Source organism: Antechinus flavipes, chromosome 5 (genome assembly GCF_016432865.1).
Source record: "Antechinus flavipes isolate AdamAnt ecotype Samford, QLD, Australia chromosome 5, AdamAnt_v2, whole genome shotgun sequence".
In the NCBI taxonomy this organism is placed as follows: domain Eukaryota; kingdom Metazoa; phylum Chordata; class Mammalia; order Dasyuromorphia; family Dasyuridae; genus Antechinus; species Antechinus flavipes.
In genome coordinates, this window is record NC_067402.1 from 208,045,143 (window position 1) to 208,070,483 (window position 25,341).

At 33.9% G+C, this 25,341-nt stretch overlaps 1 protein-coding gene across 1 annotated transcript in view; it reads left to right on the forward strand.

Moving 5' to 3' along the window:
* Positions 1 to 25,341, forward strand: part of GRIP1 (glutamate receptor interacting protein 1) — a 309,316-nt gene that overhangs the window by 117,706 nt on the left and 166,269 nt on the right. Inside the window, exons 7-9 of the mRNA XM_051962442.1 lie at positions 2,578 to 2,661; positions 7,258 to 7,333; positions 8,893 to 9,038. Of these exons, the coding sequence (XP_051818402.1) occupies positions 2,578 to 2,661; positions 7,258 to 7,333; positions 8,893 to 9,038 (306 nt within the window). The remainder of the gene's footprint in view (positions 1 to 2,577; positions 2,662 to 7,257; positions 7,334 to 8,892; positions 9,039 to 25,341) is intronic.

The following is a 25,341-nucleotide window of genomic DNA, read 5'->3' on the forward strand; positions in this document are numbered from 1 at the left end:
CCATTTTCAAAAAATTATAATTTTTCAAAACAATTAATGTAAAACTTTCTCAGTCCTCCTGTCAACTAGGGCATTCTCCTCCATGTTAACATTCCATCGTGTGTGTGTGTATGTGTGTGTGTGTGTGTGTGTGTGTGTGTATGTGTGTGTGTGTATCTTTTATATACCTGATTATTTTGTGTCCTCTCCCACTGAAACATAAGCCCTTTAAAGGCAGGAACCGTTTTTGTCTTTCTTTATATTCATAGCATTTAGCACATTGTCTAACAGATAGTAAGTGCTTAATAAATACTTTTTGATTGATTGACAGCAAATGTCATAATTATAATGAAAAAACAAAAAATCACAGGTTAGTGGGCTTTGACTCTGATTATGTTTCCTAAATTATCGAAGATTATGTTCCAACCTTAGCAACCTTCTACTGGCTAATTTTGATTCTTTAGGCAAACCACTTAACTATCTTGGTGTACTCAGATATATATGTAAATAAAGTAATTATGCAATGATTTTCATTTCATGCATACTAAGTGTAAATGTACAACCATCCAGAAAGGTCGTGCAAGTTTTTTTAAAGATTCATGAATTAAACTAAAATTAAGTTAACTCTTGATTACTTGCACAATGATATGAATAATCTAAGAAAATGGGAAAATTGCAAAGCATTTACATGTGGTCTAGGAATGACATGTGAGATTTTGATTCTAATCTTCCTAATCCATATTTACTTAAGCTAATATTAAAATTAGTTATCATTCTTAGAGTAGAAATGGGCTGGCAGAAAAAAAACTAGTCTAAGATTAAATTGGGTTTCAGGTTAGCTACAGGTAATTAATTGAAAGTTGACTTAGTGATTTAAATTTAAGGAATGGAAAGGTCAAAACATTCTTGACTAATTTCATCAAGGACCCTGGTGTGTCATACAAATGAGAGAACATATCTTTCTTTTCTTTTAATTAAAACCACATTCCCACATTCACAGCTACTCATACCTACAGTTTCCAGCTGATTGGAACAAAATGAAATTTGTGTTGTGGCAGGAATAGACCATTTAATTAAATCATTGAGGTACTAAAAACATTTGCTAGGCTGTTCATTTATGTTATGTTGCTTTTAATTCAAGTATTTTGTTGTTGTTGCATTTTAGATTATGACCAGATAGGATACAAGTTTTGCAAATTGAATTATGTGACCTTTCAAAACCATGCTCATTCCTTTGGGTGTTTTGAATTTGTGACATTTAAAATTTTTTGTCATTAATGCTTAATTATAACTACTTGTTATTCCTATAAATAATTATTAATATCATTTTACAATATTCCCTAATTTCATGATGACAGTTTTATGTATTAAAGCTATTAGATTCTGGAAACATTAATACACATTTCTCAATTTTTTCTATCAAAAAATATATATGTGTGCAAATCTATCAGAACTGATACAGAGTCCTCTGCCTTGTTCCATAAACTATTTCATTGTTTTAAACAATCACACTAAGAGACATGAAGATAGAATAAGTGTGCTGATATCTCATCAAATTAATCACAGCTTAACCATTTTGGTTTTCTCGCCCCAATTATTTTTTCACCTGCCAATTTTATCTCTATAGTTCCTTCTTTGTTTAATAGCATTGTCAATTTAGGCAGAAAACATATCGTGTCAAAACATCTTTGTGCTACAGTCTAATCAAGCGATGCCAATGGAATTCTGACATTCTCTGCCAACTGGGCAAATTATATCCCAAAATAAATTTTGTTCTGGAGCTCAGAAATTTTGTTCTGTTCATAAACCAAAAGTTTGGCATATTTTTAAGAAAAAACCAATTTGCTATTTATATTTGCAAAAGATCTTTGCTATCATTTTTTAAAAGCCAAGATTCCCAATTATTCTCCCTCTGCCAATGGAATTATATCAAAAGAAAAGAGCTGTCATTTTACTTCCAACTTAATCTATAACATTCAGTAAGAAGGTGATTCCCTCCTCACCCCCCCTTTCACAAAGGTATTTGTTTGTAATTTCAACACTTCTGTTGATTATTAGACCTGAAAAGAATTTTAGAAACCTAAATATCATCCTGCTGATTACATAAAGCAAGAAAGTAAAAAGAATTTATTTTGCCAGGTTCCCAAAGCAGATTATTGTCAGAATCTAGTATAAGAACCTATATTTCCAGACATTGAATCCAGAGTCACATTCATTATATAATACTGCCTCATTTGTGTGCATTTGATTTTTTAAATTACTCAAATGTTTGTTTGAAATTAGGATATGGAGTATTTCATGCTACACTTTATATTTAATAATATTTTTATTATAGCTTTTTTATTTACAAGATATATGCATGGGTAATTTTTCAGCATTGACCCTTGCAAAACCTTCTATTCCAGCTTTTTCTCTCCTTCCCCTCACCCTCTCCCCTAGATGGCAGGTAGTCCAATACATGTTAAATATATGAAAGTATATGTTAAACACAATATATGTATATATATATATATATATATATAAAACCATAGTTATTTTGCTTCATGCTACACTTTAAAATTCCCGATTCCACATTTACTTTTTTTTTTCTTTCCTCAGCTGTACAAGGATCTGGTGTTGTATTCCGAACGGCAGAGGTTACTTTACATAAAGAAGGGAACACTTTTGGCTTTGTAATACGAGGTATGTCATTATTGGGGAAAGTGAATGATCAATTAATCTAACAAATTAGAGGCAAAGGATTTGCAATTGACCATCAAGATGCAATTGATGCATCCAGTTGGTCAGCAACCTTAGAGATTTTGTATCCTTTTTTTTTTCTTTAAAAATAAAAGACCTATAAAAATAAAAGAAATCAATAAAATTCTGGGTGTTTTTTTTAAAAGACCTCAGTGTGCAAAAGTATCAAATCCAAGTTTAAACTGATCTATATTTGGAAATTGAATAACTCCTTCAGTAAGAATTAGACAGTAACAAAGTACTATGATAATTTTTTTTGATTCACCCCTGTGATTTCATTGGATTCTCTAGTCATGACATTATTGTATTGATATTCCATTAAGAAGAATTCATTCATAATGTTCATACTGCCTTATGTCACATCATCTGTTGAGTTTCAGCTCTCTCTACTTTAATAAAGGGAGCAGCTAAGGAGTGGATAGACTACTGGGCCTAGAATTAGGAAGACTCATCTTCCTAAGTTCAAATCAGGCCTCAGACATGTCTTAGCTGTGTGACCCTGGACAAGTCACTTTTAACCTTTTTTGCCTCAGTTGTCTCTTTTATAAAATGAACTGGAAAGGAAATGGCAAATCACTCTAGTACCTTTGCTAAGAAAACTCCAAAATGGGATCATGAAAAGTTGGTGAAACTTAAGTGACTCAAACAATAATAACAAACCTTGATAGACATCAATTGCTCTTCTGGACCAAGATTTCAAAATACCTGGGAATATAGTGGATAAAGAGCTGGGCCTGGAATGAGGAAGGCATGAATTCAGATCTAGCCTCAGATTCTCACCAGCTGGGTAAGTCAGTTCACCCTGTTTGTCTGAGTTCCTCATCTGTAAAATGAGCTGAAGAAGGAAATGGCCAACCACTCCAGTGTATCTACCAAGAAAACTCCAAAATGGAGTCATGAAGAGTTGGGAACAATTTAAATGACTTAAACTTCTGTTTGTCTCAGTTTCCTCAACTATAAATTAAGGATAATAGCAGCACCTAAGGTCCAAATGAGATAATATTTGTAAAGTGTTTAGCACAGTGCCTGGCCCATAGCAGATGCTAATTCTCTCTCTTCATCCCTGCATCCCCCATTGCTTGTGACCATCCAGTTATGGTCCACCATTTTTTCCCCTAAGAGATAAGATCTACCTCACTATGGCTCCAAGTTAGATTAATATCCTAGAGATTAAACCATTTTACATAATTTTATTCCTCTTCAGATTCATTTTTATTATTGCAATTTTCTTTAAACTAATTGAAGATTAATTTTAGATCTTCTAATGGATAAGATTTCAAGTGAATGTATTTAGATTTAAATTTTGGCCATTCTCATCATAGCTTCCCAAGGATATTTATAGTACTAAAGATTTCAAGCTGATTCAATTTGACCAAGAAGCATATGTAACAATAAGCAATTGTACCACTTTAGTATAATTTCTTTTTTTCTTTTTTTCCCCTGAGGCAAGTGGGATTAAGTGACTTGCCCAGGGTCACATAGCTAGGAAATATTAAGTGTCTGAGGGCAGATTTGAACTCAGGTCCTCCTGACTTAAGGGCTGGTACTACTGGTATCTACTGTACCATTTAGCTGCCTCTTTAGAATAATTTCTAACTCAAAGCATTTTATATTTGGTGGTAGTGAGTTTTATCTTAAAGATTGAATCTATATTACTATTGTAGTTATTATCATTAGAACAAAATTTTACATTAAATTATTTTAGAAAATCTAATTTGGGAGAGGGGGCAAGTCTGGATTTGCAATTTCATTCTCCAGAGAGAACACCTTTTAGGCGGTCTTTCCATTGTTCCCAAGCCACTGCGTATCAGAAGATTTGAATGAAGGTCTTTTCAAATCTGTGGCCATCTATCTCACCATCCTCTGTGCCGTGTCTGCTATCATTTAGATATTAAATAAGAGAAATTCAGCGTAGACCTTTGGACACCTAGAGCAAGGCTGACTTAGCAGGATGAAAATTTTCCCCAAGTCCTAAATTGATTTCAGCAGTCACAACTCGTTTCCCTATATCAATAAGATGATGATTTTGTGTAGCTCTCCCTCACTTAAATCCATTTCACATGTTAGTCAAGACATCACCCTGTGATGTCATTGATCCTTTTCCAAAATGAAGATGAACAAGATAGCTAATATAAATGATACATTTTCACTAAAAGTAGCAAATGCTTCATGAATTAAAAAAATAAACAAAATAGGAAATATTTATTTAATCTATATAATTCTAGGTATAGATTTTGGTGCAAACTCTAACAGCTGTGAGACAGTATGTTTTAGACAGAAGAAAATCCCTGGCTTAGAAATCAAGAGACCTGACTTTTAAATCAGCTTTAACATTTACTTGTTTAATGACCTTAAGTAAGAAACAAAGTAATTGGCTCTTCATTGCTGATTGTATTTAAGCTAAAGTTGTAGAACTATTTTTCAAGCATATTGTGGAATTTTCACATCATATAGGAAGCTTTACTTGATATCTTCTAAATTCCCTTCTAACTCTGGCAATTTGGGAAAATGTTTTTTAAGTATTAATTTTATTATTATATATGATATAATAATATAATTTATTTATTTGGTGTTTTTTAATTTTTATTCTTTATTTGTTTAAATGTTTTTGATAACTTTTTACATCACTAAATTGTAAAAAAATATATTTTATTATAAAAATAACACTAAATAAAATAAACATCATTTTATTTTTATTTATTTATAAAAGATGATTATACATGAAATTCAAGATTGTTATTGTATATAGTTTGCTTTTTTTTAAAAAAAAATATGATGAATTAGATTTGAAAGATGTCCTGCTTGACTGGACTTTCTAGACTTTCTTGTCTTCCCTCATTTGCATTTTTCTTTCTATTTTTTTTTTAAATAAAAGATTCCTTAATGATTTCTCTCCTTCCCTTCCTCCCTCTCCCTCTTTGGTCCCTCCCACATTATCCACTTTACCCTTCTCCATTGGATAAAAATTGAGGGGAAAAAGAAAGAAAAATAAATCCCTTGTAAAACACACACACACACACACACACACACACGTACATATATGTATATTCAAGGAAAACAAATTACCACATTGTCTGTATCTAAAAAGTATGTCTTGTTTCGCATCTTCAGCTTCTCACTACTCTATAGAGATTGGGAACTATAATTCATCACTGGTCTTTTGGAATTGTGATTAGCCTATGTATTGATCAAATCTTTCAAAGGCTTGGGTTTGTTTTTTTTTTAATAATAATGTTGTTTTTGTATAAATTATTTCCCTAGTTATAATTCATCATTCTACAGCAGTTTATGTAGGTCTTCACAGGTTTCTGTGAAATCAACCATTTCAGCAACACATAGGGTGCAATAATGCTCCATTACATTCATATGCAATTATTTGTTCAGCTGTTCTCTGATAGATGGGCATCCATAGTTTCCAGTTCTTTGCCACTATAATAAGATTTCCAAAATGTATTTTTATATATATGGATCTTTTTCCTTTTTCTTTGATCTTTTTGAGATATAGGCTCCTCTTAGTGGTATTGTAGGATCCAAAGATATGCAAGATTTAGGGACTTTGGGGAATAGTTACAAAATGATTTCCAGAATGGCTAGGAAAATTCACAGCTCCACTAATAATTCACTAGTGTGCCTGTTTTCCTATAATTCCTCCAACATTTGTTATTTTCCATTTTTGTCAATTTTGTTTGTGTGGTATGAGGTTGAACCTCTGAGTTGCTTTGCATTTCTCATTAGAGATTTTTTTCTTGGAAAACTATTTCGTTTGACTATATAACTATTTGAAAATGGCTTTTGTTCTTATAAAATTGAATTAATTATGCATACATGGGTGTTTGTTCAATGTTTCTTCAATGATTTTCAACACAGACACACACACACACACACACACACACACATATATATATATATAAGTTCCTCTGAGTCTCTCATTGAAAAAATTTTCTATTAATTTTTGCTACATTTTTACTTGTGAAAAACTTTATAATATTGTTTCATCAAAATTATCCATTTTGTTCTCTATGATTTTTTCCATCCATTGTTTGACCATGAACTCATTCTGTATCCATAGATCTAAAAGGTAATTTCTTTCTTGCTTCTCTAATGTTTTTAGGAATGTCCCCCTTCCTTTATGTATAAGTCATGTATCCATTTAGAGTTTATTTGGATTTGTGGAGGTGAGGTATTGCTCTGTACCCAATTTCTGCCAGACTATTTTACAATTTTTCTAGAAATTTTCCCCAAATAATCATTTTACTTCCTAATATGATCCTACCTCACTCAGAGAGGTATAAGAATAAAAAAAAGGGAGAAGGAAAACAAACTTTTAAAAACCAAACTAATAAAGCACTAAGGTTTGACAACATAGTTCTAGTTTTATAAACATCATATTTCTGGAGTGTTTTTTTTTTAAAACAGCTTCCAAATAATTTATATCTCAAATAAATACTTCCACTTTTCAGCTTGCATGTTGGAAAGGAACTTTAAAAGCCACAAAAGAGAAAAAAATTTTTTTACCATTTTTTTCTTTTCCTTTCTTAGGTGGAGCACATGATGACAGAAATAAATCTCGTCCTGTTGTAATAACATGTGTTCGACCTGGAGGGCCTGCTGACAGGTAAAATTCATCTCTTTCTGTAGCTATCTGGATAGATAGGTAGAGAGAATGAGGTAGATCATTTGGCATTGAGATTGTTAAATTTCTTACAGGCTTTAAGATAAATAAATTTGCAATTTTTAAATTGCATGTTTGTTTGTAAGACTGCATTAGAAGTGTATATGAAGTAGAAATGTTTTTTTTTTAATAATATAGAATGCTCTTGCTCTTTTCTGTGTTCAAAAAGATACTTCTCATAATAAGCCTTGGAGATAATGAAAATATTTAAATTACAATAATTTGCTTTCATTTTAAGGAATGAATGTTTGTTTCTGTTTATTGCCATCCAGATCAACAAACTGTTATCAATAACTTTGAATAAGCCATTCTGAAGGATATTATGGAATCAATATAAAAAAGTTTGGTGATTAACAGTTATATGAAAAAACTTTCTATCCCAGCATGGATTTGAAGTGACATTTTAAAAAATGAATCAGGGAAGATTTTTGTTTATTTGCTTTAAAGAATGAAAAAAAATGCTGACCTGTCCTATTCTGAGAAATGTTCACCTTTGACAGAGTCACATCTTAGTGAAGATTTATCTGTTTTCCCTTTGTTTTTTCCTTTTTGAAGTGTGTGCGTGTGTGTGTCTGTGTCTCTTTCTGGAGAAAATGAGAATACTTTCATTTTTGCTGTTCCAAGTTCGGTTGGACACAAAAGGAAATTTAACTTATGTATATCCTGGGAGGTATTAGATTAAGGACCTCAAATCTAATCTTTTAAAGTTTTAAAAGTGAAAAATCAAATGCCAAGAACAGAAGGTGAAAATCATCAAATGGAAATTATGAAGACCCCTTTTTCATTCTTCATAGATTTTTATATTTGACATTTTCTCTAGAAATTCATCTACTTACTAGATCCTCATATCTTATTTATTCTGTCACTTGGGATGGAGTCTGACATTGAAGATGCTAACCTAGGTGCTATTTTTTGTAATATTATTGAACGGTCTTTCCCTAATATTGGCAAAAATGGAACGATTAAATCAGGATAAGAATGTTTGTCCCTCTTTCCTCAGCTATATAAGGTTGAATTAATTTCACTATTGCCAAATGACCCTATTAAACAGTAGAGAAATTTGCAGCTCAGGGAAATTTTTAAGCAGCTCTCTTTATCCTACTTAGATTCACTAGTAGTCAAAGAAATCAAATATACAGCCTTTCCTGCTCACTTCCCCTGGGTAGGTAGGTTGGTGGTTATTTCTCTGACTTACCATAAATCATTTCCAGATACTAGGCAGTGAAGGTAAAAGGGGGAAAATATTATTGGGGTGCCCCAGTTGTTATCTATGAGTAACCAGGCTATTTGATAATGAATAATTATTATTCTCCTCTTTTCAAAACTTTAAATAATAGTAATTTCACCTTGCTTAATATTCTTAGTGTCAAAATTGATGCTTTAAAATAAATGCAAATGGAATTGACGGCAGAAAGTACATGAGAAAACAGCTTTAAGTAAGTGAATCAATGCCCACCCCTATTAGGTTAAATTAATAAAGACTCATTTTAATCCTCCTTTAGAGAAGGCACAATCAAAGCTGGTGACAGGCTGCTGAGTGTGGATGGAATCAGGCTTGCTGGTAACACACACGCTGAAGCAATGAGTATTCTCAAACAGTGTGGGCAGGAAGCGACGCTGGTGATAGAATATGATGTCTCAGTAATGGGTATGTATGTTGAAATTCTAAAAGTATATTCCCTAAGCTATCTGTGATATGTTACCATCCATCCATGATAAGCCACTTTGGAATTAATTATGACCCTCCTGTAGCAAATAGGTTCTCCTCAGTACTATATCATTAATCTTTTTGGGTTCAGGAGGAGGTGAAGGCGATTTTATAGTAATTTCAAATCCTAAGATTGATAGGATCTATAATAAGGTTTTGCTGTATCTGTGTGGTTCTCTCTGGCTTGTAAGCACTTTGCTCCCCGCCTTCCTCAGATCATTAAAAAGGGGATTGTTAACACAGAGCACAGCACCTCTGTCCATTTACAAGCATGAAGACTGGAAATAAGGAGAATATTCTGTGGATGCTGTGAATATGGAAAAAAAAAATCAGGACCTCATGTTTTCATACCTCACCAGGGAATATCACCCCTCCTCTGCAAAGGCAGCAATAATGGCCATCCCTGTAATCAGACTGAGATTTAAGGGGAAATGCATAAGCATATATCATCTTTCAAGTGCAGTATATCCAGGTCTGCTTCTCACATCTCTAATAAAGCTGGTTCTGATAGAGATGTTAGCAACTGAGAGAAAAGCTAAGACTAAAGGATTTGTATAATGTGGAGTGGAAAAGAAAAATTACCCAAGGTGAATTAGAACCTGAAATTGGACCTAAATCAAAGAGTAAATGCACTCACAAGTTTCAGGCTGGAACATGTGACCTAAATCCACTAAGCAGGTTTTACTGCAATGAAATGTAACAGAAAAGGGGAGCTGTACATTACAAATGGCAGACTCCTTTATTTTCCACTCTGGGTGATTCATGTGGAACGGGGTTTCCTGAAAGTATCCTAATCTATCTTGTGGGCCAGATGTCTTATAGAAGCATCAGATTTCCTAAATGGCTTAAAGTATATGAGATTTGAAGAGTTTTCAATAGGATAAATGGTACGGTTTCCTCTTCACAAGTGAAGTTCAGGATGGAAATTTCTTCTTCCTTTGAAAATGGATAATCTTTAAATTAATATATACCACAATTCAAAAATTCCTGGGATGCTTCTCAACCTCTGCAAAAAAAAAAAAAAAAGAGAGAGAGAGAGAGAGAGAGAGATAATAAAGGAGGGAAGGAAGAAGAGAAAGATAGTTATAGGGGGTAGAGAGGAAAATGAATATATATTCGAACACATAACTATTTATTTCCAAATGAAAAACAATTTCAATAACAAAATTCCTAGAGTAATTCTAACCCTACTAAAATAAAGGTTATATAAGGGTAATTTGTTATTAATGGGGGCTCACTGAGTTCCTGCATCTTAACTTGGTGGGATCATTGTTTCTAAAATATGTAGACAGATATAGTTTTTTGCAATCATTTATCTTTTTTTGTATTTATTGTCTAATAGGATGTTGGAATTCTTTGGCTAAAGAAGAGCATTAATTACTCCCTGACCCTGGCCCTCACCCTCATGTGGACAGATTTGTTTTTTCTCAGTTCTTCCCTTCAGACATTGCCATGGGTGTGATTCCCCAACCCCACGTCCCCACAAATGAGATAATATTTGTAGAACATTTAGCACAATTCCTGGCACATAGTAGGTATTATATGTAAAGGGCTGAAACTCTTGAGTTGATGCACTGAGGTCGGACAACTGAGCACTTAAGGCTAATTACTGATTGGACTATATAAGCATATATTTGGAAAATGGCCCTTCCCACTATCCTGTGCTGGCTCGATAATTGGTGTATACAGAGAATTAGAGTAGGGACTAGGGGGTGTAGTAAGACTAGCCAAGGTCATTTTTTGGGCGGGAGACAAAGAGAAGTCGTGGAGATTCTGCATCCATTCAATTCACTTCTACCCCTAAAGACCAAGAATAAAGACCAAGGACTTTTGCTTATCCTGACTCTGGCTGATTCTAAGATATCCAGAGTGCTAACTCGGTCTTCACAATTATATTCCTTTTTCTCTTGGTCCCCCATCTCCTATGATAGGGAGGTTGGAATCCTTTAACCTGTTTTGGTAGAGAACTTACTATATGTCCTCTCATCAGAGCTTTGCTGTTTGAGGTACCTAGTTCTTTCTTTTGTGGAATAATTTCACTGAATGTTTTTCCTGCTTTAAGGGAACTATACTAATACATTTCTTTAAAGATCTCTGATTCATCTTGAATTCCTATGTGGTGAAAAAGAAAATCCCAGTGATTTTGTGTATGAGAGACAGACAAACAGAGACAGAGAGAAGCAGAGAGAGGCACACATACATATACAGAGAAAGAGAGAGACAGACAGAGACAGAGATAGAGAGAGGGAGGGAGGGAGGAAGAAAAAAAAGAAGGGAGGGAGGGAGATGGTTGACCATAGCCTCTTATTTTGTTGCTTTCTTTAATCCCTCCAAACACACACATACACAAACACAAGATTGATATTGTAGAGGAAATAATTTCTTTTTGAAATGTATGGTCAATCCAGAAAATGAATAGACTTGAAAAAGAAATAAGGAATGACATATAGGCTTAGTGAGTGAGCCAAAGTCAAATCAAATCAAAAGTGCAAACAAAGGTAGGAATATTCCCATGGTAGTTCTTAGCAAAATAGGGTAACTATGGTCTCTTCTATTAGGAGCTTAGCATTCTCTCTCCAAGTTCAAAGTCACCCCAGAACAGAAGGGCAGATGCTGAAAAGTACTGCTTTTACATCCTTTTCTCTCTTGGCTACATTGCAGAGAGCCTTCTTTCTTCTCCCAGAGCCCTGATCACTTCTTACTTGGGGAGATTACCACTCCTCCTACCTTTAGGAGAAGAGGAGAAAATCCTTTACAATAGTTCAAAACTCCTATTCCTTGGATCAGAGCACACTAGTCTAGACCCACAGGTATTAGTATTATTATGTAAATTCCTTGGGTGCTGCAGATGGCTAGAAAGGATGAGTGAATATGGAATAAGAGTGCCCACATCTCACTAAACTATGTAACTTTGGGTCAATCACTTAGTTTGCCCAAGTTATCTCATCTGTAAAATGGGAATGATAATACTTGGTCTCCCATTATCATGGTGTTTATGGATCAAATAAGGATGTGAAAATACTTTTTAAGTAATGTGTAAATATGTACCATATGGGTTGACAAAATTTATCTGACACTCATTGCAATCGTTTGTACATTGTTGTTGTTTAGTCATACCTGACCTAATTGTCTTCAAGCTAAACAGAGATTAAGTGACTTGCTTAGGGTCCTACAGCTAACAAATGTCTGATTTGAACTCCAGTGTTCCTGATTCCAAGCCCAGCATTCTATCCATCGAGCCATCTGGCTGCCTATATATATAATAGTATGCTTTTGTATATAATAGGTTATTAATAAATAAGTGCTTATCGAACTGAATTTTGCCTTGAAGACACTTGGGATTTTAAAATTTTAATAAAACATCATGCTCTTGACCTCTAAGCTAGTCTTGAATAGAAGGAAGATGCTAAATAGATCTGTTGTTTTAAGCCCTGACTTTCATTTCACTCCTAAGTTTAAGCCTTTATGAATATCTCGGGACATGTCTGCTGTAAATTCACTTTTCTCTATTAGCTCCTCATTATCAAACCATATGTTAATTATTTTTGTTATTACTTCTAGTGAGGCTTCCTAGTGTGGGTGAGAGTTGGATGTGAAAGTATGTAAGGAAACTTATCTTCTGATAACCAACTTGTGATATTGATGACTGAGCTACCATGAGGATATTTTAAGCACCACTTCTAGTATTCCAAAAACTAGATTTCGTGTTCATGATTTAGGTATCCTAATTCCAACACATATGTATTACAAGGGCTCATAGCTAGCATGTGACTTGAGGACAAGAAGGAAAAAATAGAAATTGTTATTTGTAGTGGCCATGGTTCCCTGTACTTATATTGATTCTAGTCTAATTAGACATAAAATGATAGACAAATGCCATTCAAGGCTTGAAACAGCAATCTTAGGGAGCACCTTCCCTCTTGGAAACTTTCCTTAAACCCAAGAACATAAAACTACCAGATGCATTGAGATATTTAAGGCTCTACTAGCCTTAATCATAATGTATGATGTCCATAATTCCTAATAAAAATTTTTTTGAAGAGGGTGTCTTCTCTCTTCGTATTTACTTCCCCTTAAGATTTCACACAAAATTACACATAATCATAAAGGAAGGATGAGATGCAACAGAGCTGAATAATTAAATTTCTGTAACTATATTTAAATATAATTAAATGTCAGTAGCATTTTTGAAGAGCTGGTGACAACCTGGAGAGTTTCCAAAGAAGATAGTCCGGAATGGCTAGGGGCCTTAAAACTATGACATATGAGGAACTGTTCAGGGAACACTAGAGTTAAGACTTAAAGGTGGTATTAAGCATATCATACTTAGATATATGAAAGGCTGTCATGTGAAAGATGAATTAAAGATAGAATTGTTTTATGTGGTTCCAGAGGAATATTTGCCTAAAAGAGGAATAGTAGGTGAGCTGTTGACCAGGGATGAAATATATCTATCAAGATCTGATTAAAAAAAAAAAACTTACTTGCCTAGAGCTTTAATTTATAAATCATGCAAAAGGGAAAGAATTTAGGAGAAAAGGCTGGTGGAGTATGTTAAGAAAATATGGGCATATGAGAAAATCTGGAAACCAAGATGAGTTTTGAGGTGAAGATTAGAGAAGGGAGAAATAAAAGCAAATTGTCATTAGCATATACTACAGACCCTCAGAAGGAGTTTAGGGAACAAATCTCACGTTGAGAATAGGCATAATATACTAGTAATGAATGACTTCAATTATTCAAAGTTCTGCTGGAATATTCCCTCCCCATCCTGTCTCTCTGCCTTTCCTTCTCCCTATTCTCTCTCCTCTTCCTCTTTTCTTTCTCTCTCCATCCCCTTCCCACTCTCTCTTTCTCTTTCCTTCCTTCTCTCTCTCTCTTCTTTCCTCCTTTTCTCCTCTTCTTCTCTTCTCTCTCTCTTACTCTCTAACCCTTCCTCCCTTCTCTCCTCTCTTTTTCCTCTTTACCAAATCAGAGAAGCTACAAATTTCTTGCCTTGTCCCAATGATAATTTCATCCTCCAAAAGGTAGAGGAAAAAAATGAAAGAATATGCTCTTCTGGACCTATTCTCACCAGTGACTAAAAACTAGTTACTGTAGTAAAAATGCAGTGATTAGAGAAAGGGATGAGATGGCCCTAAGAATTTTAAGATGGTTCCTCAGTCTTAAAATTTATGATAGAAGGAATTTATCTATAATCTGATTATATCTTAGGCTGAAACTGGATCTTTTGTAGGATTCCATGACCCAAAACTTACAAAAGTCTGCCCAGGAGGGTTAGCTCTCAAGAATGAAATTCTGAAGACACATAAAGGGAAGTATTTCTAATGAGAAAATGAGGGAGCTATCTAAAGAGAATAATATAGAAAAATAGGAAACATTATCTAACTTAGATTTTAAAAAGGCATTTCAAGTTCAAATATCACAGAATGGATTCAGTCATCAAAAGTAAATGATTGTCCTTTTGAAAATTAATATCTGGATTAATAAGCTAGAAGCTTATTACTGAGCTGAAGATAGAATTCTAAAAACAACAGAAAGAGGCTTGTTGTTAGCTATATTGGATGAAATAGTCATATTCTAGTAGGGATATGTCAGTGATAACTGACAACGTAGAAAAAAGAACTATACAATTCTATTCATTTCAAAACTTCAATTCTGTTCTATAGTAATAAGAAAAATCTTTGGGCTATAAAGGAAAAACTAACTAAACCCAAGAGAAATGAAGAGTTAGTAAGAGAGTACTCCCTTCATAACTCCAAGGAAATCAGACTATAAGTGACTATTAAGAACTGGCTGATTTAATTCTTGAGAGCCTGTCAACAATCTTTAGAAAGATCATGGAGAATAGGAGATTCTTAAAGACTATAGAAGAACAAATGTTTTCCTGATCTTCAGAAATAGGAAGAGTACAATCTTTACACTAGATCCAGGGTCCTCAAACTGCTGCCCGCAGGCCAGATGCAGCAGCTGAGGACATTTATCCCCCTCACCCAAGGCTATGAAGTTTCTTTATTTAAAGGCTCACAAAGCAAAGTTTTTGTTTTTACTATAGTCCAGTCCTCCAACAGTCTGAGGGCCAGTGAACTGGCCCCTTATTTAAAAAGTTTGAGGACCCCTGCATAGACCATTAAGCTTTACTGATTCCTGGCAAATTCTTAAAGGAATCATTGGGAACCATATAAAAGGAAAAATTCAAGAGTCAATGTGGCTTCATCAAGAACGGATCATATTAGGTTAACCTTATTTACTTTTTTTGGGAGGGGCAGGGTAAGAAGACTATGGTCATTCAGGGAAATTCTACATATATAACATGAGGATTTTAGCAAAACATTTCATGCATTTCCTCATGCTCTCTTTGTGGGAGAAGTAGAAAGAATTGGCCAAGTGATAAAGAAATAGGTGATAGAAAGATTAATTAGGTAGGTACATAGTTTGTTGAAAAGAAATAGAGTAGGTGTTAATAATTGAGGTTACTTGGTATTTAAGACCTCCCAGTGTAATACATAGGAGCACTTCATTCTAGACTTTAATATCTACTAGATACTGGCAGATTTTCCAAACTTAACATTTTAATCAGTGCCTTGGATGAAGGCACAAAATAATCTTTTATCAGAATATCTAGCATCTCAGATGAGTGTCAGGATACAGAAAAGCTCGAGAGTGATTTACCTGAAAACTATCTGGGAATTTCAGCCAACTATTCCTTAATTGCTATTACTTTTTCCTTCCTCAAATTATATATACACACACGAAGGTATATATACGTATATATACGTATATGTGTGTATAGACATATGTTTACATATACCATAATAAATATGTAATATATTTGTACAAAATTATATATCTTAGATTATGATATATATGTTACATATATATATTTATATATGTATATGTATGTGTGTGTATATATATATATATATATATATATATATTTGTGTAAGTGTTGAATTTCCACCAGGTTAGAACAAAGAACTTTTTTATTGTATACTTAGCACAGTGTCTTATTAAGAGAAGCATAATATTCAAGAGTACAAAGGGGATAATGTCTTGGTAAAACTATATTTGGGCAACTAGGTGGTATAATGAAAGCACTGAGCTTGGAGTCAGGAAGAATCATCTTCATGACTTCAGACCTGGTCTTAGATACTGAGTGACTCTGGTCAAGTCACTTAACCCTGTTTCTTTCAGTTCCTTGGCTGTAAAAAGAAGGAAATGGCAAACCACTCTACTATCTGAGAAAATCCCAAATGGGGTCACAAAGAGTCAGATATGGCTGAAATGCCTCAGCAACAATAGCAAAAAAAGACTCCATCCGGAGTCCTATAGTAACTTGGAGAGTTGGGGACACTCATTTTATAAAGGACATTGATAGATCCACCACAGTTCCATGAGATTCATGATAAGACATACTACTCACCTCCAGTTAGAGAGGAAAACTGAAACTTTTGGGGGGATAGTGGGGCAGGACATAGCCACTGCATGATTTGTTTCTAGACATGTATAATAGGTTTTGTATTTCTTGTTTTCTCAGTTGGGAGAGGGAAAAGCAGTAGGTAGAAATAATATAGACCCGATAATAATTTTTTAAAAAAAGACATTGAAAAACTAGAAAACATCCACATTTGCCCCTGGTGGTTAGTACATCATAGACCAAGCTATTGTAAAATCATTTGAAGGTATTGAGAATGTTTAGCCTAAAGAAAAGGAAACTTAGAGGAAAACTTGATATAAAAAAATCTATAACTATTTGAAAGGTATCACATATAAGATAGATTAAATTTGCTGTCTGTCTTTAGATGGTAGAAATAGTAGCAATAGATAGTAGGTGCAGAAAATTTTGATGTAAAATCCTGCCAACAGTTCTGCTTCAAGGTGGAATAGACATCTTCAGGAGGTACAGTAGTTGGTTCCTCTGTCTTACAGAGCTTTCAGGTAAAAGACTAGAGGATCCTTGTCAGGTATTCTGTAGGAGAGATTTTTGTTCACAGATAGATTGAATTAGGTAGCAGTATGGCTCATTTGAACTCTTAGATGGTGTAATTCCTTTGATTTGATGGGAGTTTGAGGAAAGCAGATAGTGCCCCAATGAAAGGAAGTCAATTGGAGCTGCCTAGCTATGATGTGTACTGCCTTGGGATGTAATAAGTTCCTCATCATTGGAGGGAAAAAAAACGGCTAAGAATATTATTAAGGCAATTCCTTTATGAATTTCTAACTCCTTTTTGTACCCTCAGATTCCATATACATTCAGAATAATTTGCCAATGTCAATTAAATAAATCTGGTCTTGGGGTTTTAAATTATGAATCATTACTGATTTGGATTTTAAAGAGGCTATCTCAGGAAGGCAGTTCTTAGATATAGAGCTTCAATAGAAGGCAAATTTGAATTAGAAATTGGAAACACTTTAGAGTCAATACTGTTGTGAGCATATGAACAAGATTGTGACTGAAGTATCATAGTTCCCAGGAGCAATCTTGAGAGGCAGAGATCAGGTAGAGATAAATAGTGGCATTTGTAGTAGGACAGTTACCTTTTCTATCAAAGGCTCCATTTTTTTCAATGTCTTATTGAAAAATCCCTGCCAACAAATTGTATAATTGAAAAAAGAAACACCTTTACTCTCTCAAATGTGTTGTTTATCTCTAGAAAAACATGTAAGCCTGAAGTAAAAAGCTAAATGTGTGTTGGGCTGAGAATTTCTAGGCCCTGAATTCGTAACAAAGAATTGTTTTAAAATAGTAGCTATGGTTAGCTGCCAGAGGCTTAGTTCTTGAACCATATAATTTCTTTTTTATAATGAAACAAACTGACAGGTGCCTTTTACTGATGAAGAAGATTTGATTCTTTTTTTTAATGAGGAATAAGAACATTCATTTTAACCTAAAGTGGGGGGAAAGTGTGAAAATCTTTACCTTAATCCTTCTTCACAAGAAAATTTAATCTAGGGTGCATTAGTGTTCATCTTGGTGAGAGTCTCTATTGCCCTAAGTTAAACCATCCGCCTGTAAATTCAGTTTTCTTATTGATAAGAAAATGCAATCAAAGTCTTTTCAAAGTGGATAAAAAAAATAGCAGACAAGATAATCGATTTGGTGATAGACATGGGAGATTCTTTTCCTAGAATATCAGTGCTTTCTGTTTCAACACTAAAAACACAGGCAGATTATTCAGGAGGCTTTTTACTGCGTATAGAGACCCATGTTGAAGTGAAGCACTTACTCTGGGTCCATCCACTCTCTAGAATTGACTTTTTTTGTGTGTTTCCCAGGGCCTTACACAGCAGGAGAAGCAGGATTGCTTCCTTCTCCTAAATTTCTCTCTTCTTTTCCAACATTAAGATCTAGACTCAATCACTTTGAGGGAGAAAAACAGTTATTAACAGAGTAGGGTGAGAAATAGGACACAGACTGCAATTTTCATGTGAGTCAGAATTAAGATAAATGGCTTAGTAGCTAGAGCATTGGGCCTAAAGCCAGGAAAGCCTCAGTTTAAATTCAGGTCTCAAACACTATGTGATTCTGGGCAAGTGCTTCCCCTCTGACTGCCTTAGTTTCCTGAACTGTATATGTATGTGTATGTGTGTGTGTGTGTGTAATATATATATACATATATATATACACATATATATATATTTATATCTGAACACCTAACTGCATTCTCTCTGCTGTACCACTTAACTATCTAGTCCAACATATACATGAAACAATTCTGTAGTATAACCAGGTGGTCATCTAAACTTTATTGGGATACCTAAAGCTTTTTGACAGCTTTAATTGTTAAAAAGGTTTTTTTTGACACCAAACTTAAATATGATTATTTGCAATTTCTAAGTCATTATTCCTGAGTCTGCCCTCTGGGACCAAACAAAGTATATGTCTGGCCCCTCCTTCTTTTGACAGCTCTTCAGAAATCTTGAACACAGCTTTCATGTTCTCCCTGCATCCTCCAGGCTAAATATGCCCAAGGTCATTTAACCAATCCTTATATGACATGAATTCAAGCTCTTTAGCCATCCTGGTATCCCTTCTCTCTACTCTTTCCAGCTTATTCTATTGCCTATCCATGGAAGTCAGGCAGTTTCCTCTCTCTCTACATACACATCATGACTGTCTTCACTGGGGAATGGGATGTAGTAGGGATGATGCTATATCTACCTCACTGCCTCAGTGCTTCCTTTTTCTTGGTTTGGCAAACAGAAGATTTTGTCTGATGCTTCTAGGGATATTTTCCTCTGGCATCCAAGGTATTTCCCCTTACCCTAACAAATAAATCATATTTCTTATTTGCATTATTTATTTCTTTAATGTTTTTCTCCAGTTACATTCAAAACTATTTTTTTACATTTGTTTTTAGAATTTTTGAATTCTAGATTATCTCCTTTATCTCCACACATAATTAAGAAACCACTTGTGAAGTTATGTAAAACATTTCCATAAAAGTCAAGTTGTGAAAAAAAAAAAAAAAGCTCTCTCACCCTAATGAAAATAAAAACCCTCAAGAAAAAAAAACAGAGAGAGAGAGAGAAATACTTCAATATCCATTCAGATACAATCTCTGGGTATGGATAGGATTTTTCATCATAAATCTTTCAGAGTGGTCATGGATGATTGTACTATTGAGAATAGAAAAGTCATTCACAGCTGGTCATCCCAGAACAGCTTTACTTTGTATACAGCACATTTCATTTTGCTTGAGTTCATGGAGGACTTTTCAGGGTTTTTTTTTTTTTCTTGAGAGCATCCTGCTCATCAGTTCCCATAGAACAGTAATATTCCATTATAAACACACACCACAATTTATTGAGCCATTTCCCAATTGATGGGCATCCCTTCAATTTCCTTTTTTTTTTTGCCCTGAGAAGAGAGATGCTATGAACATATTGGTCATTTTTCTTTTTTTCTGAATCTCTCTTGGTATTCAGACCAAGAAGTATAAATTTATAGCCTTTTGGGTGAAGATAATATCTTTTGATCATTTATCAATTGGTTCATGGCTCTCACATTTCTTATTTGGAAATGCCAAACTCAAATACACTAAATCTAAATAGGATAATTTTTATTTTTATTGAAGTACTTTGAATAAAAACATATTGATATCATATTTGCAGTGTTTAATAAAGAAACATTTATTTTTGTAACTTTCAGAAATCCAAATTTAATACTAATCTAATCATTAACCAGTGTCTTTACAATTAAAAATGAGTTTAGCATATTCACAGTCTTCTGGGGAAAGAATATTGAAATAGGCATAAAAATGTCTAGATTTTAGGCTCTTCCTATGATATTGGTTACTTAATCTCAGAATAACAGGTCCTTCCATCTATAAAATAAGAAAAATGATATTTACTCTTCCCTCCTCATAAGATTGTGAAAATTATGAAGTGTTTTGAATTTTATTTTTAAAAAAAATTACAAAGAAAGTCTAGTAGTATTATTTGGCCAGAATTGTAATCATTTTATTTTAAGTAGAGCTTTATAGATACATGGAAAAATGATTCCTTAACTTTTAGGAAATCTGAAAGGTATAATTAAATATACAAAGGAAATATATTGGGAAAAAAATTTTTAAATCCAAAGATTCATTCATCTGTTCTTCTGCATGTACACATACAGACATATCCACATACCTCTACAAGGAAAGACAAGATGAGAAGCATTGGGTGATATCATGGGATTCTAGGTTCAGAGTATAAAAATCTAGGTTCACATTCTGCCTCAGACACCAGCTATATGACCATTAGGACATCAATTTCTCTCTTAGGGCCTCAGTTTACTCTTCTGTAATATGAAAATATTTGAATTGCTTAACCTGCAATTATTGTGAGAATACCATCTGGTGAAATTTTTACACTACTATATTAACACCTTAATGTGTATCATGAAAAAAGGAATCAAACTAAGTAGATCAAACTATTACATGTGGGAAAGAGTATTATAACATTTCAGTTATAATCAAATGGTAATTTAACATCTCAGTGATTGAAATATCCACTCAAAGCATGAAATTTAATTATTGAAATTCAATTCTAAATGTCAACGATAGCTTAGAGTAATATGATATCAAATTAAGAAAATGTAAAAATAGCAGAATTTTAGGATGAAGCTTCCATTCATCTTAGAAAATGGGAACTTAAAATGTCTACTAAATAGTTACTTTGGGGGTAAGAGAGACCTGAATTCAAATTCAGCCTCAGTCCCGTACTAGCTCTATGATCCTGGACAAGACATTTAACCTCTTTTGCTCAGTTTCTTCATTTATAAAATGGAAGTGATAATGTCTACTTCCCAGAATGAGCACTCTTTTTACTAATGCAGATTGCAGCCCATATGTGAGTTAATAAATAAGTCCTAGAATACGTAAAGAACCTGTGACTTGCCTTACATAGCTTACATAGCTAGCACATGTTAAAGGTAGGATTTGAATACAAATGTTCCTGATTCTCAGCTTTCTATTAACAACATTATGTTGTTTCTCAATAAATATCATAAACTAGAAAGCTCAAAGTGTTTTTGGTCATTAAAGAGAATATGCAGAGACCTTAATCTTTATCCATTTACTGACTTATGTTCTCTCTTGGTTAAAGGATCCATTTTTACCAATCTGTATCAAAAGATTTGTTGCTATCTCAAAATCAGCCAAACTGTCTCCTAATAATTTTATTGTAAATTAATATAACAGAATAGGACAAAATCCTGTTTACATTTTCAGATGAATAATCTCACCGACAAGAAGCCTTTAAGTGGGCAAGGCACAAGTTATTATCCTTATTTACAGATGAAAAAAATGAAATTGTAAGAATTTAAATGACTTGGGGAAGCCAAATGGTCTAGTGGATAGAGTACCAGCCCTGAAGTCAGAAGGTCTTGAGTTCAAATGTGGTCTTAGCCACTTAACACTTCCTAGCCTAGACTCTAGGCAATCACTAAATCCCATTTGCCTCAATTCCTCCCCCCACCAAAAAAAAAAAAAAAGAATTTAAATGACTTACCCAAGCTCACTTTACAAGTTGGGACTTCTGATTCTGAAAACAGAACAGGATATCTCAAGCTTTGCTTTAGAAATTCTAATAAGGTACACAGTAACAGCAACATCATATGATGATCAACTAGAATTTAGCTCTTCTCCAACAATACAGTGATCCAAGATAATACCAAAATAACTATGATGGACAATGCTATCTGTATTCAGAGAAAGAACTATGGAATCCAAATGCAGACTAAAGCATACTATTTTTACTTTTTTTTTAATTTGTTTTTTGTTTTATATTTCTCACAATTTTTCCCTTTGTTCTGATTCTTCTTCTTTTTTGCAACATGAACAATATGGAAATATGTTTAACAAAATTGTCACATGTATAACCTATATCAGATTGCTTGTTGTCGTGGGGAGGGGGAAGGGAAATGAGGGAGAGAGAAAAATTTGGAACTCAAAATCTTATAAAAATAAATGTTGAAAACTATCTTTTATGGAATTGTAAAAAAGAAAATACTATTAAGTGGAAAAAATGCCAATATCTTCCCAAGAGGAGTGGGGAGGAGCATGGCTTCCTCAACCTTATGGTCTAGAGACTATCTTTGTGACCTTCAATCTTCTACTAGTCAGGAAGGTGATACCACAACATCCAAGTAAATTGGATGTGAGGGAGGAAGGGCTGTGCAAAGTCAACAGCCTCACTTTCTCCTCTGGAGCCAACTGGGTCCAGTGGCCAGTTATGGATCAATATAACTGTAAATGGCCTTGGATGCACTGAAGGCTAGTCTTCTTCTAAAGGTGGTCCCTTTTTTTAGTACCCTCTTCAGAACTGACTGTGTCATCTCTTATACTCCCTGACTTAAAGGGTCACCAGGGGGAATCAGGGGGAGTCTCCTCCATTGTCTCTTGGAGACTCTCATGATGCCATCAGCACTGAGCAGCTATCTCCCCTCTTCTAAAGTTCACACCATTGTGCCCAGATCTCAGAACAATGTCTTTAGCATGAAATAAAAAGAAAACAAATTACATCAGTTATAGTTATCAAAATATATTTTAAACAATAACAAGTTCTTGAGCCTTAGTTTTAGAATGTCCAACCTAAGGAGAAGCTATAAGCCTCACTCTGCAAAATCCACTATGATGGGAAAGAGAATATTTTCACCACCACAATAAAAAATATGAATGAAAAACAAATATTGTCTATCCCTGTGATTTCTCTGATGTAGGGAAATCTCATTGAAGGAATCCTCTCTAATCAATGAAGATCAATAATTTATAATCATAGGTAACCGACATGCTTAGGATCATATAGTAAGTATGTACCAGAGATGGAAATTGAACAGAACTCTATATGATTCCAATGCTGGTTTTCTATTTACTGAGACAGACTGCCTCTCTCATATGTATATGTCTATATAAGTGAATATGTATATATATACAATCACACAAATGTATATTTGATATACATTAAAGTATATAGATAGATATACATGTCTCTCTTTACATATATGTATCTATACAAATATATTCTTGCAAATATTTATTAAACAACTACTGTGAACTAAGCACAGTCTAAATGCTACAAATTCAGAGGAAAGTGAAAATGTTACCTGCCCTTATGGAACCCACAGTCTAACAATATAGGTAAATTTAGACTAGTATGCACCTGTGATCTATATAGTTTGTGGTTCAGTCATTTTCGGTCATGTCTGACTCTTCATGAACCTATTTAGGGTTTTCTTGGCAGAGATACTGGTTTGGTTTACCATTTCCTTTTCCAGCTCATTTTACAGATGAGGAAACTGAGGTAAACAGGATTAAGTTGCTTGCCCAAGTTGTACCAGATATGAAATCAGGAAGATGATTATTTTTGTCTATAAACCTAACATTCTATCCATTGCTCTTGTAAAGCTGTCCCTCTCTGTATATTCATGTATACTTGTTTTGTGCATTGTAATCTCTCTCTTTCTCTCTCTCTCTCTTTATATATATATAAAGAGACCTGTGCTGTAATTGGTCACTAAACATAGAATTAGTAGCAGGTAGATGACAGATATACTGACAGATAGATGGCAGATAACATTTGGAAAGATAAATGTCAGTCATTATTATCATTATTATTTTTATCTTTGTCATTGTTATCAGTCTATTGTCTTTCATTATTATCACTCTGTAGTTTCTCAGTGTTGTTTATGATGTATAGATAGATATTGGAGAAATGATTTTATATGTGAGTCTTCACTGGAGACCTTTTTGTTACTGGAAATATCAGCCTAGGGAACAATGAAGCCCAAGAATCTTTGGCCAGTATCCCCCCCCCCCCATTATTACTGTCTGTTTATATACAATATATTCACTCCTACATATACACTAATTTGATCTGATATCAGGGCCCTATTGAAAACATCTCTGACAGGGAAAGTTGTTTTTAAACCTATTTAAGATATTTTTAATCTCTTCAAAAGAAAATCCCAACAACCTGCTTGGACCACCTTAACTACTATTGCAGTGTTAATCATAGTGATAGAAAAGCTTCTTCTGAAGCTTGTATCTCTCAACAGCAAATGAAAACTCTTAGGGAGATAGTGAAGAAATCTTTACAGGAATAGGGAGATAGGAACAACTTTTTCAGATGAGTCTCAGTAATTTGATATTTTTCCTCTCGAGTTCATCTTGACACTGACAACATTCTTTCCATTAAGTTACCATTTACTTCTCACTTCTTTTCGAGCCTACATTGATTTCTTTTACATCCTAGGAACACGATCTAGCACATACTCTGCAGGACTACAAAAGGTCAGTATTTCTGAGCCTCTGGAGCATTTTCTCTGTGTTACTTGTAGGCTACAATGAGACTGAATCACGTGTACTGTATAATGAATTTAGAGCTGGAATTAATCTGATCAATTAAAACATAAAGAAAGATGAATTTTGCTAAAGTTCATTTAGTCCAATTCCTTTATTTTATAAGTGGGGAAACTGAGACCCAGAGAAATGAAGTCACATGAGTAGTAAAGGACAGAACTAGGATTCAAATGTAGATGTTTGCATTTCCAGGCTGTACCTCAATAGTGTGATAAAGGACTCTAAATGATTTTTTTCCCATTTGACACATAATTAGGATATGTCTAACCCATATAGATGTAAAGGGTCTTGCAGGATGCTTATGTAAAAAAAGAAAAAAAAATACATAGTATAGTCTTTTTTCTCAAAGACCTTACAGTTGAGTTGAAAAAACATGCAAAATAATTAAACAGTTTTCG